Source organism: Tursiops truncatus, chromosome 9, assembly GCF_011762595.2.
Source record: "Tursiops truncatus isolate mTurTru1 chromosome 9, mTurTru1.mat.Y, whole genome shotgun sequence".
NCBI lineage: Eukaryota > Metazoa > Chordata > Mammalia > Artiodactyla > Delphinidae > Tursiops > Tursiops truncatus.
In genome coordinates this window covers 74,219,212-74,238,118 of record NC_047042.1, presented here as the reverse complement: position 1 = coordinate 74,238,118, position 18,907 = coordinate 74,219,212, and the positions used below count along the sequence as shown (strand labels likewise).

The 18,907-nt window shown below is 39.5% G+C and overlaps 1 protein-coding gene across 1 annotated transcript; it reads right to left on the bottom strand.

Moving 5' to 3' along the window:
* Nucleotides 1-4,252: 4,252 nt before the first annotated feature.
* Nucleotides 4,253-14,656, bottom strand: ANKRD7 (ankyrin repeat domain 7). The gene is given in 7 exon segments (XM_004326592.3): nucleotides 4,253-4,306; nucleotides 4,308-4,398; nucleotides 5,077-5,183; nucleotides 6,115-6,288; nucleotides 6,449-6,563; nucleotides 14,310-14,445; nucleotides 14,497-14,656. Coding segments are annotated over 7 exon segments (723 nt in total). The 5' UTR covers nucleotides 14,543-14,656.
* Between the last annotated feature and the right edge of the window lie 4,251 nt (nucleotides 14,657-18,907).

The window sequence follows — 18,907 nt, the reverse complement described above, 5'->3', positions numbered from 1 at the left end:
TAGTGATTCACAATTTTTAAAGGTTATACTCCATTTATAGTTTTTGTAAAATATTGGCTATATTCCCTGTTCTATACAGTATATCCTTGTAACTTATTTATTTTATACACTGTAGTTTGCACCTCTTAATCCCCTACCCGTATCTTGCCTCTGCCCCCTTTCCCCTCCCCACTGGTAACCACTAGTTTTTTCTCTATGTCTGTGAGTCTGTTTCTTTTTTGTTATGTTCACTAGTTTGTTTATAAATTCCACAAATAAGTGATATCATATAGTATTTGTCTCTCTCTGACTTATTTCACTAAGCATAATACTCTCCAAATCCATCCATGTATTGCAAATGGCAAATTTCATTCATTTTTATGACTGAGTAGTATTCCATTGTGTGTGTGTGTATATATATATATATATATATACCACTTTTTCTTCATCCAGGTGATATCTCGCTGTGGTTTTTTTCATTTTCATTTGTCTCCAAGTATTTTTTGATTTCCTCTTTGATTTCTTCAGTGCCATTGGTTGTTTAGTAGCATACTGTTTAGCCTCCATGTATTTGTGTTTTTTACAGTTTTTTTCATGTAGTTGATTTCTAGTCTCATAGCATTATGGTGAGAAAAGATTCTTGATATGATTTCAATTTTCTTAAGTTTACTGAGGCTTGCTTTGGCCTAGCATATGATCTATCCTGAAGAATGTTCCATGTGCACTTGAAAAGAACGTGTATTCTGCTGCTTTGGGATGGAATGGTTTTTAGATATCTATTAAGTTGATCTGGTCTAATGTGTCATTTAAGGCTAGTGTTTCCTTATTGATTTTCTGTCTGAATATGATCTGTCCATTGATATAAGTGGGGTGTTAAAGTACCCTACTATTATTGTGTTACGGTCTGTTTCTTCCTTTATGTCTGTTAATATTTGCTTTATGTATTTAGGTGCTCCTATGTTGTATGCACATATATTTACTATTATTACATCTTCTTTTTGGATTGATCCCTTGATTTTTATGTAACGTCCTTTTTTGACTCTTGTAACAGTCTTTGTTTTAAAGTCCATTTTGTGTGGTATCAGTTTTGCTATGCAGCTTTCTTTTGATTTCCATTTGCTGATCTCTACATTTCAAATGCATTTTAACAACCCTACATTTTTATTCTACTCCCTTCACAATTACTATTTTTGATATCATGTTTTATATTTAATTGTTTTGTGTATCTCTTAACTGCTTATTGTGGATATAGATGATATTACTACTTTTGTCTTTTAACCTTACTAGGTTTGTGCATGGATGACTTCCTACCGTTCCTGTATGTTTGCCTTTACTGATTTGTTGTTTCCTTTTATAATTTTCATGTTTCTAGTTGTGGCCTTTTCTTTTTTGTTTAGACAAGTTCCTTTAACATTTCTTGCAAAACTGGTTTGGTGGTGCTGAACTCTTTTACCTTTTGCTTCTTTGTAAAACTTTTGTTCTCTCCATCAAATCTGAATGAAGGCCTTGTTTTTCCCTTTCATCACTTTAAATATATTGTGCCATTCCCTTCTGGCCTGCAGAGTTTCTGCTGAAAAGTCAGCTGATAGCCTTATGGGAGTTCCCCTGTATGTAACTTGTTGTTTTTCCCTTGCTGCTTTTAATATTCTCTCTTTATCTTTAGTTTTTGCCATGTTGATTACAGTGTGCCTTGGTGTGTTCCTCTTTGGGTTAATCCATATGGGACTCTCTGCCCTTCCGGGACTTGGAAGGTGTTTCCTTTCCACGTTAGGGAAGTTTTCAGCTATTAGGTCTTCAGATATATTCTCAGCCCCTTTCTCTCTTCTCCTTCTGGGACCCCTGTAATGTGAATATTAGTGTGGTTGATGTTGTCTCAGAGATCTCTTAAACTCTTTTCATTCTTTTTTCTGTTCAGCATCAGTGATTTCTACTACTCTATCTTCCAGCTCACTGATCCATTCCTCTGTATCATTTAGTCTACTGTTGATACCTTCTACTTGATTGTTCGTTTCAGTCATTGTATTCTTCAACTCTGTTTGGCTGTTCTATATTTTCTAACACCTTGTTAAAAACTTCTAAATTCTCAGTCTGTGCATCCATCTTCTCCTGAGTTCTTTGATCATTGTTACAATCACTACCCTGAACTCTTTCTCGGGTAGATTCCCTATCTACTTCACTTAGTTATTCTGAGATTTTATCTTTTTTGTTCATTTGGAACATGTTCCCTTTTACCTCATTTTGCCTAATTCACTTTTTATTTTTATGTATCTGGTAGGTTGGTTACATTTCCTTGGATAAGTGGCCTTTTTGTAGGCCTGTGCATCCCAGCAGTGCACTCTCCTCTTGTCACCGTAGCTATATGCTCTAGGGGTGCCCCTTATGTGGGCTGTATGTGGCAGGCTGATTTCTATTCTATTGTGGCAGGCTGATTTCTATGGTCAGTCTTGTAGGCTTGGTTGGCCCCTGGTCTGGTTCGTTGCCAGGCCCTGCCCCTCTGGTTGGCAGGGCCAGGTTATGAGGTGGCTGACTATAGAACCCTGGGGGGCCCTGTAGCTAGTGCTGGCTCCCTAGTGGGCAAAGTCAGGGTCCAGAAGACCCTGGTGCTATTGCCTGCCCACTGGTGGATGAAACCAGGTCTTGGGGCTAGTGCAAGCCTACTGCTGGGCAGAGCTGGATCCTGGGGACTGGTTGCAGGTCCCAGGAGTCCCAGAGCTGGTGTCAAATTGCTGGTGGGTCGGGCCACTTCCTGACACAGTTGGCTACAGGGTCCAGGGTGTCTTCAAGCTTGTGTTGGCCTAGTAGTAGGTGGGACCAGGGCCCAGCTGGTCACAGGGCAGGATTTGGCCTGCTGGTGGAGGGGCTGGATTTGTAGGTTGCAGTGCTGTGGTTGTCTTGTGGCTGCTGTCTGCCTGCTGGTGGGTGAGGTTGGTCCCAAGGCTAGAACATGCTTGCTGGTGTGTGGGACCAGGTCCCTGGGCAGGGTCTGGCCTGCTAGTGGTGGGCCAGGTCCACAGGCTACAGGGCTGCAGTTGTCTTGTGGTTGGTGTCTACCCACTAGTGGGTGGAGCTGGGTCCTAGGGTCTCTGGCTGGAGGGCCCTGGGGGTCCCAGGTCTAGTGCCTATGCACTGGAGTGTGGGCCTGGGTTCTGGGCCTTCTGGTGAGCAGGACCCTGTCGAGGGGCAGCTGTGGGCTCAAGAGGTCTTAAAGTAGCCTGTCTGCTATGGGCTGGGCTGTGTTCCTGCCCAGTTAATTAATTGCTTGACCTGAGGCATCCAGCACTGTTGCCTACAGACTGTTGGGCCAGGGCAGCACTGCATCCTGAGGCCAATAAGCTAGAGGAATGATACCAGAACGGTGCTTGCCAGCACCAGTGTCCATGTGATAGAACAAGCTCCCAAAATGGCTGCCCCCAGCGTCTGTGTCCCCAGGGTGAACTCTAGTTGCCTCCTGCCTCTCCTGGAGACTCTCCAAGAACAGCAGCTGGTCTGACCCAGGCTCCTTTCAAATTACTGCTTCTGCCCTGGGTCCTGGAGAGTGTGAGACTTTGTGCGCATCCTTTAAGAGAGAAGTCTCTATTCCCCCCAGCCCTCTGGGACTCCTAAAAATAAGCCCTGCTGGCCTTTAAAACCAAATGCTCTGGTGGCTTGTCTTCCTGGTGCAGGACCGCCAGGCTGGGAAGCCCAGTGTTCGGCTTGGACCCCTCATTCCCTTGGGAGAACCTCTGCAATTGTAATTATTCTCCCACTTGTTGGGCACCCACCTGGGGGTATGGGACTTGACTATATCATGATTCTGCCCCTCCTACCCATCTAGTTGTGGTTCCTTCTTTACATCTTTAGTTGTAGAAGATCTTTTCTGGTAAATTCCAGTCTTTTTCATCAATGATTGTTTTGTAAATAGTTGTAATTTGGGTATACCCATGAGAGGAGGTGCACTCAGGGTCTTTCTACCCAGCCATCACTGCCAGTCTCCTCTATTGCCCATATGTTTTATTAATGGTATGTCACTAGTTGCTGGAATCCCTGTTCTGGCATACTTCAAATTCCCATGCCACTGGGAATTTATTAATCTGTAGACTCAGCCTACCTGCAGTTCTTATATTGATTAGGTCCTATATTGCCATTCTTATATTGACAGCGAAAATCAAGCATTCCTGGATCCATGGGTCCAGAGTTCTTCATGTGTTTACCCCTATTGTGTGCTTTGTACTTTGGGGTTCGTGTTTCTTTCCTTATGCTCAAATTCCACACAATTGTTAAAAGATATGCAGTATCACTTACATAGTAAAACCATTGAAAGAAGCATATTCCTCAGCTGTGAATCCATAAATATCTTGACAAGATAGGTTCACCTCTTGCTGAAGAAGAAGACTGACTAAACTTGTTGGTTCATCACTGAGAGCAATCATAAGGGCTGTTCTGGAGCAAGAGATATAAATGTGTCCATTTATGAATCTTAACCATGTCTTGTACTTTTTAAAAAATGAGTCTTCTAAATTTACTGTTTAAATGTATGATCAGGAAAAGAGTTGGGGCAAGAATGTAAAATGTGGGGCAGATCTACTCAAAAAGGTGTGCTAATCACAGATCATATCATGAAGTCTAAAGATAAGAGTCTCTAGGAAGCAGCTAGCTCAGTGGTTTTCAACTCCTGCTCCTGGGAACACTAGTGTTTTCCGGGAGATGTCTCAAAAATTCTGTGGAGGGGAGTGTCTGGGACTCTGGGTACCCTATCCCCATTTAACTACGGCATCTGGGATTTAGAGATTGAGTTTCTGTGTAAGATTCTAATGTTAAAAAATAATAATAGCAATAATTACATACCAATCTGGCCCAACTGTTTGATTTTACAGATAAATAGATCGTGGGAATCTAGGTAATTTGTCCAAAATCATATGGCCAAATCTTTTCAGTTTCAAAAATATGTCTCATATATACATATATGATATATATATATATAGGCTTACTTCACACTGAGGTCAAGAGCAGCCTGGAGTATTTAAGTAATGAGCACCTAGAATTTAACATATGTGTGCATGTGTATATATTCCTGTTAGATACCTATAGTTATATGCTCTTATTTAACATTAATTATACCTTTGATTCTTATCTGAAGCATTCACATCTGCCCCACTCTTCAGAAGAAATTCTACCATTTCTGCATTATTTTCAGTAATGGCAAGTAAAAGTGGAGTATATCCATCCTGGAAAAATTATTTTAAAATGATTATTTAAAATATTGTACCAACATTCCATGCCTTTTAATTTAAGTTCAATTTAAAAAATAAGTATGCTTATAAGAAACCTCTGTAATAACCTATAATTGAACAGAATCTAAAAAGGAATATATATATGCCTGTCAAAAAATCAAAATAAAACTATAAAAATTATAAAAATAAATAAATAATACTAAAATAAAATATAGTTGGCCAGTCAAAAAATAAAATTGAAGTTTCTGCTTTAGGCTTAATTCAAATTGTGGGCAAGAGCACTCTGGAGTATTTAATTACTGAGCACCTAGAATTTAACATAAGTATTGCAAACCATCAATTCACATTTCGTAATGTTGTTACAGCTGAGTTTCCTAGGGTTTCATTTAAACTTCCAAGGCTGGCACTTATTTTGGCCTGTCATGCAGATAAAGTATCAGTGAACTAAAGTGTTAGGAAGCTTAAAAACATATATTAATCAGTTATCCATAAAGTCTTAATAGGTGACTTGGATTACTTTTAGTATAACAAGTGATTTTCTAATTTTACTCTATTGTAATTATTCACGAGTATACCAATAAAATATAAAAGGACATAGTCTTCATGATTTTTAATCAATGTTCATTTATAAGGAAATCAAGTATTTCTCATGTGATGTACTTCTTTGAACAGTTATAATTGTTAAACCTCATGTTGCTTTGGAGGTCAAGATTATAATATGAAATGAAATGGAGAAAGGTTTTTTTAAAAAGGAAAACCTTATCAGTATTTGATAATCTCATCCTCCTTCTCCTTCTCCCTAATTTCATTTTTTAAAATTCATGTTTTATATAACATGTGTCTCAACAGATATAAATTATATGCAATGAATACCTTCTTTTACTGCTTTCTAAAATATAATGTATTGTTTTTAATAGAAGACTACCTTATTTTGAGCTTCAAGATTAGCTTTGTGTTCAAGCAGTTTTGCAACTAGTGAGTCACTTTGATGACAAGCAGCATAATGAAGAGCAGTATTGCCATATAAATCCACCAGGTTTGGGTCTGCGCCATGTTCTAGAAGAATAGTAACACAACTCTCCTTGTCACACTGTACTGCCTGTCAGTACAAAAAGAATAGACGGGTAACCAATTTACTATTTAGGATCTGATATATTAAACTAATGTTTAATACTATGTTTTAAAATATGAAATATAACAAAGGTTAACTAGGAGAAGAACTCAAATGTAATTCAATTGAAAAGGAAAAATCAGCACACCTTAGTCAATGGAGATCTGTTTTCACCATCCCAGACGTTTACTTTGCACTGTTTCTCAATTAAGAGAGATACAATATTTGAATATCCATTAGCACAGGCCAGGTGCAAAGCTGTTCTGTATCAATATAATGAAACACAAAGTTACAGATAAGTCTTACTTTGAGAAGTTATCTGCTATGCCCAAGAACATGCCAGATCATATATTATTAAGGTATTTGCTTTGTGTACTTATTTATATTTACACAAAATTTAATTAATTATAATTGCTTTTTACTGAATTAAAAGAGCTGTGCAAATGCCTGAAGATCAAATATTTAACTGGTTTCACTTCAAAGAAAATGTAACTATGCATTAAACAATAGGTTTTTTTCAAACAGCAAAATGGAGTATGAGCCTTGGAGAATGATAAAATTAGACATCCAATTATGTCTAGAAATGATCTCCAAAACCTAAGATACATGTGCCAGATAACAGGAGGAAAAGACATTGCCTATGTTTGCCTATTGCATGGCATACTACACCTAAGTGTGTGTGTTTCTCTTTGCTCAGCTATTAAAGCTGTCATTTGCATCTAAGAAGTGCACACAAAGGTGAAAGCCTAAGTACTCTTTAAGTTGTAGATCCCAACCTAATTTTCAGTTATTAAAATAATTTCTACTTCTCAAAGAACCATATTCTATGTAGCCTCCCAGAAACCAATCATATAGTCATGAGGTATGACAGATACTAATGAGCTCCATTTAAACTTTGTAGCTTTTAGCCTGAACTAACCCTCAACAAACTTTTATTTATTTGTGAAGGTGATGTCTTTATATCCTTATTTTAAGATAATTTCATAATACAAAGTCTATATACAGGTAGCCCAGGTCCCGAACAAAAGATTTTAGATGCCATTTTCCCACTTCATTTTAGGTCCTCAGAAGTACTTTATGGGTACCTAAACAGAACTGTTATTGACACTAAGAGTAGCAAAATGTAGCCCACAAGGACTTGAAAATAAGGTAACTTTCAAAGAACAAGGCTCATAAAATCCAAACATGATGATATAACTTACCATTTATGGCAGTAAACCCAAAAAATATAAAAATAATTTTGAACAATTTGGAAATATGAAAACTCCAATCAAGTTTACCTGAATATAATCTCTGGAAGGCAAGACTGTAACTATAATTCAAAAAACCAGAAACCTAACCAATTATGTCATTCTCTCTGAAGAAAGACTGTACCCAGAAAGAGGATGGTCAGCTAAGTGATAGACTGAAGCCAGAAGTTATCCATGATTAACATCCTTCATGGTAAAGAATATATGAATTTAAGGAGCCCATACTTCCCAGTCATTGGAAAGGAATACTTTGTTTTTCTGTAGAACAAAAATGATTCCTCAGACATCATGGTCTAGATGAAATATCCCTCAAAATGATCTACCTTGTTTTGCCACGATTCCATCCTTACCAAACAAACTTCTGATAACTAATTTGGTTTCTCAGAAATTGTGACACAGGAAAAGCACTGATTAGCCTTTTTGTTGACATCCATAATTTGGCTTAAAGGTAAATTTCCTTATGTAATAGGAAGTTTCTCCAGTCTTCAACCTGAACGTATGGGGCCGAAAGGCTTTAAGCTGACCTAAAATAAATACTTGCAGTAGCATAGCAAATCCTAAAAAACATTTTGATCCATCCCCTTCACCCACTGTTATATATATCTCAAAATTTTAGTCTCAAGGAACGTAGGTGGCTTTTACTCAATCTTTAGATATAATTCTCTTTCCGACTCCAGTTTCCTTTTTTCATTAAAACAAACAAACAAAAACCAAAAAGCAAAAACAAAACCAATTTCTCTTTCTCTGAGAGAAAGTAATTGGCATTTGAGTAATTCCCCGGAGGTGTTCCAGAAGTGGCTACTGCGTGGCTGCTGCACGCCTGCTGAATATTTCACTCTTCCAATTGAAGTCTAAACCCTATGTGACAGGGAGACCTTCAAGATGGTGAAGGAATAAGACGGGGAGATCACCTTCCTCCCCACAGATACGTCAAAAATACATCTACATGTGGAACAACTCCTACAGAACACCTACTGAATGCTGGCAGAAGGCCTCAGACTTCCCAAAAGGCAAGAAACTCCCCACGTACCTGGGTAGGGCAAAAGAAAAAAGAAAAAACAGAGACAAAAGAATAGGGACGGGACCTGCACCAGTGGGAGGGAGCTGTGAAGGAGGAAAAGTTTCCCCTTCACTGGTGGAGATGGGGAGTGGGTGGGGGAGAAGCTTTGGAGCCATGGAGGAGAGCACAGCAACAGAGGTGCAGAGGGCAAAGCAGAGAGATTCCCATGCAAAGGATTGGTGACAACAAACACTCAACAGCCTGAGAATATTGCCTGCTCACTTTCTGGGGCTGGGAGCTGAGGCTCGGGCTTCAGCAGTCAGATCCCAGGGAGAGGACTGGGGTTGGCTGAGTGAACACAGCCTGAAGGGGGTTAGTGCGCCACAGCTAGCCGGGAGGGAGTCCGGGAAAAACTCTGGACATGCCTAAGAGGCAAGAGATCATTGGTTGTGGTGCGCGAGGAGAGGGGATTCAGAGCACCGCCTAAATGAGCTCCAGAGATGGGCATGAGCCGTGGCTATCAACGAGGACAACAGAGATGGGCATGAGACACTAAGGCTGCTACTGCAGCCACCAAGAAGCCTGTATGCAAGCACAGGTCACTATCCACCCCTCCCCCGTGAGAGCCTGTGCAGCCTGCCACTGCCAGGGTCCCGGGATCTAGGGACAACTTCCCCAGGAGAACACACGGCGGCCTCAGGCTGTTGCAATATCATGCTGACCTCTGCTGCCACAGGCTCACTCCACATTCCGTACCCCTCCCTCTCCCCGGCCTGAGCCAGAGCCCCCTAATCAACTGCTACCTTAACCCCATCCTGTCTGGGCGGGGAACAGACACCCTCAGGTGACCTACGTGTAGAGGCAGGGCCAAATCCAAAGCTGAACCCGAGGAGCTGTGCAAACAAAAAGAGAAAGGGAAATTTCTCCCAGCAGCCTCAGGAGCAGCGGATTAAATCTCCACAATCAACTTGATGTACCCTGCATCTGTGGAATACCTGAATAGACAACCAATCATCCCAAAATTGAGGTGGTGGACTTTGGGAGCAACTGTAGACTTTGGGTTTGCAATCTGCATCTAATTTGTTTATAGTTTTATGTTTATCTTAGTTTAGTATTTACAGCTTATTATCAGTGGTAGATTTGTTTATTGATTTGGTTGCTCTTCTCCTGTTTTTATATATATATATTTTTTTTTCCTCCTTCTCTTTTTGTGAGTGTGTATGTGTATGCTTCTCTGTGTGATTTTCTCTGTATAGCTTTGTTTTGCCATTGTCCTAAGGTTCTGTCTGTCCATTTTTGTTTGTTTTTTTAGTATACTATTTAGTACTTGTTATCATTGGTGGATATGTTTTTTGGTTTTGTTGCTCTCTTCTTTCTTTCTTTCTTTTCTTTTCTTATTTTTTTATTTTTAAAAATTTATTTTTGTTATTTTATTTTATTATTTTTTCCTTTTTTTCTTTATTTTTTCTGCCTTTTCTTCTGAGCCGTGTAGCTGACAGTATCTTGGTGCTCCAGCCAGGTATCAGGCCTGAGCCTCTAAGTGGGAGACCTGAGTTCAGGACATTAGTCCACCAGAGACCTGGCCGCACATAACATCAAATGGCAAAAGCTCTCCCAGAGATCTCCATCTCAACACTAAGACCCAGTTCAACTCAACAACAAGCAGGCTACAGTGCTGGACACCCTATGCCAAACAACCAGCAAGACAGAAACACAACCCCACCCATTAGCAGAGAGGCTGCCCAAAATCATAATAAGTTCACAGACACTCCAAAACACACCACCAGACGCGGTCCTGCCCACCAGAAAGGCAAGATCCAGCCTCATCCACCAGAACACAGGCACCAGTCCCCTCCACCAGGAGGCCTACACAACCCACTGAACCAACCTTACCCACTGGGGACAGAAACCAAAACCAACGGAAACTACGAACCTGCAGCCTGTGAAAAAAGGACCCCAAACACAGTAAGTTAAGCAAAATGAGAAGACAGAGAAATACGCAGCAGATGAAGGAACAAGGTAAAAACCCACCAGACCTAACAAATGAAGAGGAAATAGGCAGTCTACCTGAAAAAGAATTCAGAATAGTGATAGTAAAGATGATCCAAAATCTTGGAAACAGAATGGAGAAAATACAAGAAATGTTTAACAAGGACCTAGAAGAGTAGGTCCTTTGAGTAGTATGACTGAAAGTGTTCATTTGGAATTGAGCCTTCACCTACAAGGCAACCTACCGATCTGAGGGACTTTTTAAATAAAAACCATAAAAGTAATTTAATTTTATACCTAGGAGAGATATTAGACATCTTCAATTCACTTTCAAACTCATTAGGCACAGAACTCAAAATAAAAACATAAATATTAGCTAAATAAACAAAGCACATTAACAGGGAGCTCCTCTGGTTTAATAAGAAATAGTCTTCAATGGGGCTTTGCAGATCTTGGTTTAAAAAACATCTATCTAGTAATAGTTCTGATTTGACAAGATGAGGAGATTTAGGGTCAAGGTCATACAAATGCAGGGAAGGCCTCAAATTCAGATTTTTATTCCAAAAACAGTGTTATTCCTACTGGGCCACTATGGCCTTCAAAACAACCTGCTCATTAACTGTCATGGTGTTTCTCCCATTCTATCCTAACCAGAAATTTCCACTTTTATTATCATTATTTTTACTAGAAAACATATTTAGCATATTATTTCAATAAGGCCATTATTTATATGTACATATACTTACATGAGGCATCAGGGACATTTGCACAATGCTTCTAAAATGAGTTTATGCAGCCCTCAATAAAACACTATAATTCACCTTTTAAAATATTCAAATAACACAAAACAGAAGTCTCCCATAACCATTCTCACTCTACCTACTTCCTCTGCCCAAATCTCATCTCCTCTTCAGAAATAGTGTTTTAACTTTAGTATGTATCCTCTCAGATTTTATCCCATTCTCAGTCTTTCTACACACACACACGCAAATATTCAAATAGAATATAGAGTTTGAGACTTTTTTTATTCAGCTTTATTGAGGTATAATTTATAAAAAATTTAAGTGTACAGTTTTATGAGTTTTTTCCAATATATAGTCATATAACTGCCACCATAAACATAATAAAGAACATTTCTATCACTCTAAAAAGTTTCCTCATATCCCTTTACAATCAATCCCCCTTCCTCCAGTCCCCATATGAAACACCTGGTAACTACTAATTTGCTTTCTTTGGCTATAATTTTGCCTTTCTAGAATTTCATATAAAAGGAGTCACTTGATATATAGTCTTTTGTATCTAGTTTCTTTGACTTAGCAGGACACTTTTGAGATTCATCCATGTTGTTGCATGTATCAGTAATTTCATTTCTTTTATTAATAAGAGATATCATTTTATTGCTGAGTAATATCTTTAAATTATCATATTTATCTATGTATGTATATATATGTATGTATTCATTCATCAAAAAATATTAATTCAGCACTTACTATGGCTAGACAAGGTTCTAGGTGATGAAGATACAGCAGCAAATAAAACAAAAATACCTGACCTTATGGATCATACATGGCTAGTGGAAGAGGTCAACGAAAAAAGCTTAAAATACAAGGTACAACAGACAGTATTAAGTGCTAAAGAGAAAAATCAGGCAAGGAAGAGGAACAGAAAATGTCAGCATGGAGAGGGGGTGCAATTGTTGGAAGAGTAGCCAGGGAAGCTCTCACTGATAAGATGACAAACACCTGAAGGAAGTGAGACCAAGCCATGTGGATATCTGGGTGGGGAAGCACTCCAGGCAAAGGACCCAGCAAGTCCAAAGGCCCTAACTGCATGTCTGGCATTTCTGTGGACACTAAAAAGACCAGGGTAACTGGAGATGAATGAAAGGGAGAGTTGTAGGAGCTAAGATCAGAGAGATAACAGGGAGGGGGTGAAGGTTGTGTAGGGTTGTATGAGCCTTTGGAAGGACTTTGGCTTTTATCCCTAATGAGATGGAAATCCAGTGGATGTTGTTAAGACAAGGAAGGACATCACTTGACATACATTTTAGAGGATCATTCTGGCTAATGTGTGGAGAATAAATTGGAAAGGTTAAAAGACAGAAAACTACCTGGGAGGCCACTGCAGTAATTCTCATTAAGATATGATGGTGGCTTTGACTACAGTGGTACCTTGGAAGGTGGCAAGAAATGGCTGGATTTTAAACATGTTTTGAAGGTAGAACCAAAAAGATTTACTGTTGAATGAGATGAAGGATGTGAAAGAATGAGAGTAGTCAAGAATGACTCCAGGGGTTCTGGCCTAAACAACTGAAAGAAAGGATTTGGCATTTATAGAAAGAGAAGAGCAGATCTGAGGAGGAATAACAGGAGCGCAGTATGTGGATGTTTGAGATTCCTAAGCAGTGATGGGGTGGAGCTAGCGGCTCTCACAAGCCCATTGTTAAATTTTCAGGAATTATTCGAGCCACTTAACATTACATTGGTAGGTGGAAATCAGGGATTCTCTTCCCTTCTCCCCACCCCCACTCAAGAGCCTGTTATATAACATTTACCAGCACACCACAGCCTGTTAGATATACAAGTGATAGTGTAGGCATTTGTATATATATGAGTCTAGAGTTCAGGGGAGAGGTCTAGCTGGAGATTAAAAGTTGGAAGGCATTGGAATACACTTACAGACGATCTCTCTTCATCAGGCAAGTCAGGATTAAATGAGAGAGACAGAGAGAGAATTATTTTGAGGTCTGAGCCCTCAAATATTTACCAATCAGGAAGATGAAGAGAAAGCAGCAAAGGAGTCTGAAAAAAACTGTCCACAGAAGTAGAAGAAATGCCAGGTGAACCAAGTGTTCTGAAAGACAAGACGATATTTCAAATACTACTGCTAGGAAAGTAAGAGACTTGGCTGAGATGCCTGCCAGGTACGACTGAGAACTGACCACTGAATAAAGTCATGTTGACGTTATTGATGACCCTGTAAAGAAATTCAGAGGAATGGTGTAGGATAAAAGTCAGATAAATTATTGAAGAGATAACTCTGATTTTATTAAAAGAGGAGGTAAAACTATGAGCAAGTGGACACAGATCCTCTAATCATAGTTTCCAGTTGCCCTATTACAATGAAAGATGACGCTTTATATACCCTATGACCTGAAAACTCCCCACAAGATTTTAAGGTAGGCACATATAGTACATATTTTCTGTTATTAATGCCAAATACATAACCTCTTCATTTCTTAACATATAAAATTAATTTTGTTTTTGCAGTAAGTGGTTGTTGATGAGCTTTTTGAAGATACTCTACAACTGAAAAAAAATTTTCATAGGAGATCCACATTAAAAAGTTAATTGTTTTGCTCTTTCAAAGTCTTAAAATCTTAATAATCACTGTTCTGGGAAGTCGCCTCTACTCTTTTCCTATTAGTACATTAGGAATACGGAAAATCTTAGTGGCTGGGGACAGTATATACCAAAGAAGAAAAACCATAGCATGAGGAAAGGGTGAATTGCCCAGTGGAGGTTAAGGCAGTGGGAGGAGTGGAGGGAATTGGGAAGGACCCAAATGCCCTCAAATATCCAGGTGAACATTTCTAAAACTAAGCAGCTGAAAGTTGGGGGTATGACCCTCTGCCAGTGGTTCCCAGACCTCTCCACTATGGGAAACTCAGAGTGACAACCAGTGGGGTAGTCCAGACAAGTCCTGTTTCTGGTTAGAGGACCCAGTGACCCCAGCTTCCCCTCCATGCTTCCCTTCATCACTCTGGTCACCTGTGTTCTCTGTCCCGCATGTTCACATCATGTTTCTTGAGCTGAAGATACTCCTTCACCTTCTCTAAATCCCCAACCGAGGCAGCTTTGTGAAGTTTCTTTAAATCCTTATCTCTAAGGTTGTAGCCTGGCTGGGCTGGAGGACCGATACTGGCTGGCCTGCCTATGGGCAGGTGTGAGCAAGAACTGTGGGGCTCATCCTTCCTTCTCCATAATGTGAAAAGCTTCTTCATGGCGGCACAGGAAGCAGTCCTTCAGTTGGACCAGGATGTCCCTGGAGCTCCTAACTGCCCCACCTGCCTCTCCACCATGGCCCTCTGGCTCGTGGGCCCCTCTGGCCAGGTAGGTCCTCCCCACAGTGCTGGAGTCAAAGCCAGCTAGAGACCGGAAGTGGGCCAAAGATCAGAACCTGTGTGGGCGGCTTTTTCCAGTTGCCTAGCAACGCCCAGGGCCTCTGGCACCCGAGGTTGGGACCCAGCCCCCCGGTTGCCCAGATCCAGATTCTTCAGTCAAGATTTAGATTAACTGCTAACACTCTCAGTCTTCCTATTAGATCCAGCATCTTTGGGTAGAAACCTATCAACTTTCTTACAAATACCCCTTTCCCTTCAAGGATAGACCTAGTAGCTTGAACTCTTACAAACCAAGATTTACCTTCCTCCTGGTAGTTATGAACCTCCTCCAGTGATCTTGCCTCCAGCCTACTCCCTGCCTCTCACCAACATGGTTCACAAGGCGCAGCTTGCTTTTAACAATAACTGAGATCCCTTCATAATCTCAATTTCAAACATACTTTTGAATACCATCTCTCATATTTTAGCTCACTCTCTCATCACAAAACTCCAAAAATCCTTCTAACTCATTGCACCTACAGTCCATTAATTCTGCCACATTTCACTGACCTTGACCACCCCACTCTGTGTTCTCACTTCCCTACTTAAGTAGGTTAAGTTCCATGGTTAATCATTATCACTCTCATGCATATGCCTTCAGCATGTTTACCCCCATTCCTTTTCTTACTTGTCCACCTAAACCACAGAGCTGGTTAAATCTAAAACTCCCATCTAAACATGTCTGCCCTAAGCCACTGGTTGTGACTAAAGGAAAAAACAAATCCATGCTGTCTTTTCTCACTTTCAGTTCATGAAAACCCACCTGAAATGGATTGGTATGCTTCCCAGCAATCCTTAGATACTTGCCTGATCCATTCACACTTATACTTTCCTTGAACACTTCATATATTCTCTTTTTGAATTCATTCTCAGCTGATGACCTGGCTTCCTGATCCATTGAGAAAAGTGAGTTAATCAGAAGAGAAATTCTGCAGGCTACCAGGACATCTACCCACCTATCGACACCTTGCCAAAAAATATTTTACCTTCTCTCTTGTTCATGTTGATATCCATGTTCTAGCAAAGGCCAGCACTTCGCTTACATACTAGAAGCCCATCCTCTGTATTGCTTCAGCAACCCCCCTCCCCTGCTTTCTCGCGTGTCTTTAAAATTTCCCTCTCCGATAACATTCTTGTTAACATAAATACATGCTAGTGTTTGTCCATCCTAAAACAAACAAACTGACGCACCTCCCCCTGCAACCATTGCCTCATTTCTCTCCTTTACAGCAAAAAGACTTAGAATTGTCTATAATCTTGTAATCTCTGTCTACATTCTTCTTCTGTTCTCACTTAAGTTCCCATCATTACCCTGTTTTCCCATTTCTCTCAATCCATACTGCTTTAAGTACGATTGACCATGATCTCCAATTGCCATTTCTCAGTTTTCATGTTAATCATGTTAATCTATTGCTTGCTCCTTGAAACACTTTCTTCACTTGGCTTCCAAGACCTCATGCTTCCCTGGTTTCATTCCTTCCCTCCTAACCATTCCTCTTCAGTCTATTTCGGAGAGCCCCAGGATCAGTCCATGATTAGCTTCATTTTCCCCCCAAATCCTTGGAGTCATCCTTGAATCTTATCTTTTACACCTACATTTAAACTGCCAGCAAATTCTGTCAATTCTAACTACAGAATATATCCAGAATCCATTTGATTTCTTCCCCTATCCATATTCCCTTCTGGGTGATCTCATTCAGTCCCATGACTTTAACACCATCTATGCAATGTCAACTCCAAATCTGGAAGTTCCAGTCTGGTTCCCTTCCCTGAACTCCGGACTGGTATATCCAGTTGTCTATAGACTCTATAGGCATCTCGTGCTTAACATGTCTCAGCTGACATCCTGACATTCCAATCTGTCACTGTCTATCTTACTTAAGAGCAGGTAACTCCATTCTTCATGTTGCTCAGGTCAAAAGTTTTAGTGTCATCCTTGACTTCTTTCTTTTTCAAAGGCCACATCAAATCAGTTAGCAAAACCTGCATGCAGTACTTCCAAATACATACAGAATTTGACCACTGATATCACTGTAGTCCAGGCCAACATCATCTCTCTCATTTGCATTACTTGACCAAAAAAAATTAGCTGTGTTAGAACTGGGACAAGAACTGATAAACTTCAGGACTTCAGGACTCCTCCTGTGATATCACACTACCTCTGGTTAATTTTATGAGCTGCACCGCCTTCAATTCATGATGACCTGAGAATAATTTTTCACTTATATGCTAATATAAAGCTAGTACAGCTCAGAAATTTGAAATGTATAGATAATTATATGCTAATTTTATACAATTATTATTAATAGAATAATGAGCTGCTGTCTCTTCTATTATCAGACACATGAGTATTATGTAATATGGTTAGTACCTTATAAGAGTATTAAAAGAGCAATGTTATTTATCACATTTTTTTCCTAAATAACAATTCCCATGTAATTTCTCAGGAAAAATAATAAAAGAGATCCCAGTATGCTTCATCTCAAACATAGCTATGCAGTTAAAACTTCTCAGTGGATTTTCTGTTGGTGTTCCTGCTAAAGATACAGAAAGTAGGCTTATGAAAGTTTTGATAATGAAAGAGCTATTTAAAGATCAATATGTAAATTTCATTGCTAGTTTTTCTTTCTTGAAATTCTAAATTTGTGGTTATTTAAGAAGGTAATTGTTAAAGTCTAAAATAATAATGTCTGACGGGAAATTTCTTTAGTTTCAAAAGTTCACTAAGTTCATTAAACCCATATGGTGCCTTTGTACAAATTAGGAAGTAATTATGTATGTCATTTGTTTCTCTATAATTACAAATAAATTGGACTTGTTATAAAATGGGTTTATTATTTTTACAACAAATTATTTCTAATGATTATTAAGTCATAATCATTTATAATAAATGGCATAGTGATTTATTCGTAAGAAAAGCACCTGTTTTTAAACTGGGACTTTAAACAAACAGAAAACAATACAAACTGCAATAAGAAATGTCAGGTTTAGGGCTTCCCTGGTGGTGCAGTGGTTAAGAATCCGCCTGCCAATGCAGGGGACACGGGTTCGAGCCCTGGTCTCGGAAGATCCCACCTGCCACGGAGCAACTAAGCCCGTGCACCACAACTACTGAGCCCGTGTGCCACAACTATTGAAGTCCGTGCGCCTAGAGCCCTGCTCCGCGACAAGAGAAGCCACCGCAATGAGAAGCCTGTGTGCCACAACGAAGAGCAGGCCCTGCTCACCATAACTAGAGAAAGCCCACGCGCAGCAACAAAGACCCAAAGCAGCCAAAAAAAAAAAAAAAAAAAAAAAAAAATCGGGTTTAGATGGTGTACACTAATACAAACAAGATATTATATTTTAATTTACTTTTGCGATCAGTATAGAAATTATTAAAGCAATTCTTTATTGAGAATCACAAGTTATATGTGGCTGCATTAACAATTATTGACCTTTCTCTTTCATAATTTGAAGAGAATGTTTTGTTCCCCTTAGAACAAAATACTTTTCTACTATTTGTTGGCTAATCATTATGATTTACTTCTTAATCAATTTAGACTGCCATAACAAATTACCATAGACTAGGTAGCTTAAACAAACATTTTTTATCACAATTCCAGAGGCTGGAAGTCTGAGATCAGGGTGCCTGCATGGTTAGGTTCTTGGTGAGGGCCCTCTTCCTGGTTTACTTGCTATGTCCTCATATGGCTGAAAGAGCTGGCTGTCTCTGGCCTTTTCTTATAAAGGCACTAATCCCATTCAGGAGGGCTCCCATGACTCAATTACTTCCCAAAGGCCCCACCTCCAAATATCATCACATTGGAATTAGGGTTTCAACACATGAATTTTGGAGGGGCACAAGCATCCAGTACATAACATTTACTAATTTTGTTAGAACAAGATACTTTATTGCCATCAGCCAGAAGAGTTATGTTTGTATAATAAATGTACAAAGAGCCCATCTCTGGACCTAACTCAAAGTTTTAATAGAAGTACAAAAATATGTCACAAAGACAAAAATGCTGCAATGAAAATGGTGCCTCTTAGAGGTGGTAACTTGTGCAGTGCATGACCTGAACAACTGTATGAAGCCACCATTAGTTTAGTCTCAATTTTGTAGATCTTCTATACATCAGGCATTTTACTAGGTGTCAAAAATACAAGCATGAATTAGATGTAGTTCTGATTGTCATGGTACTCGCTATAGAGTAGAGTTAATTT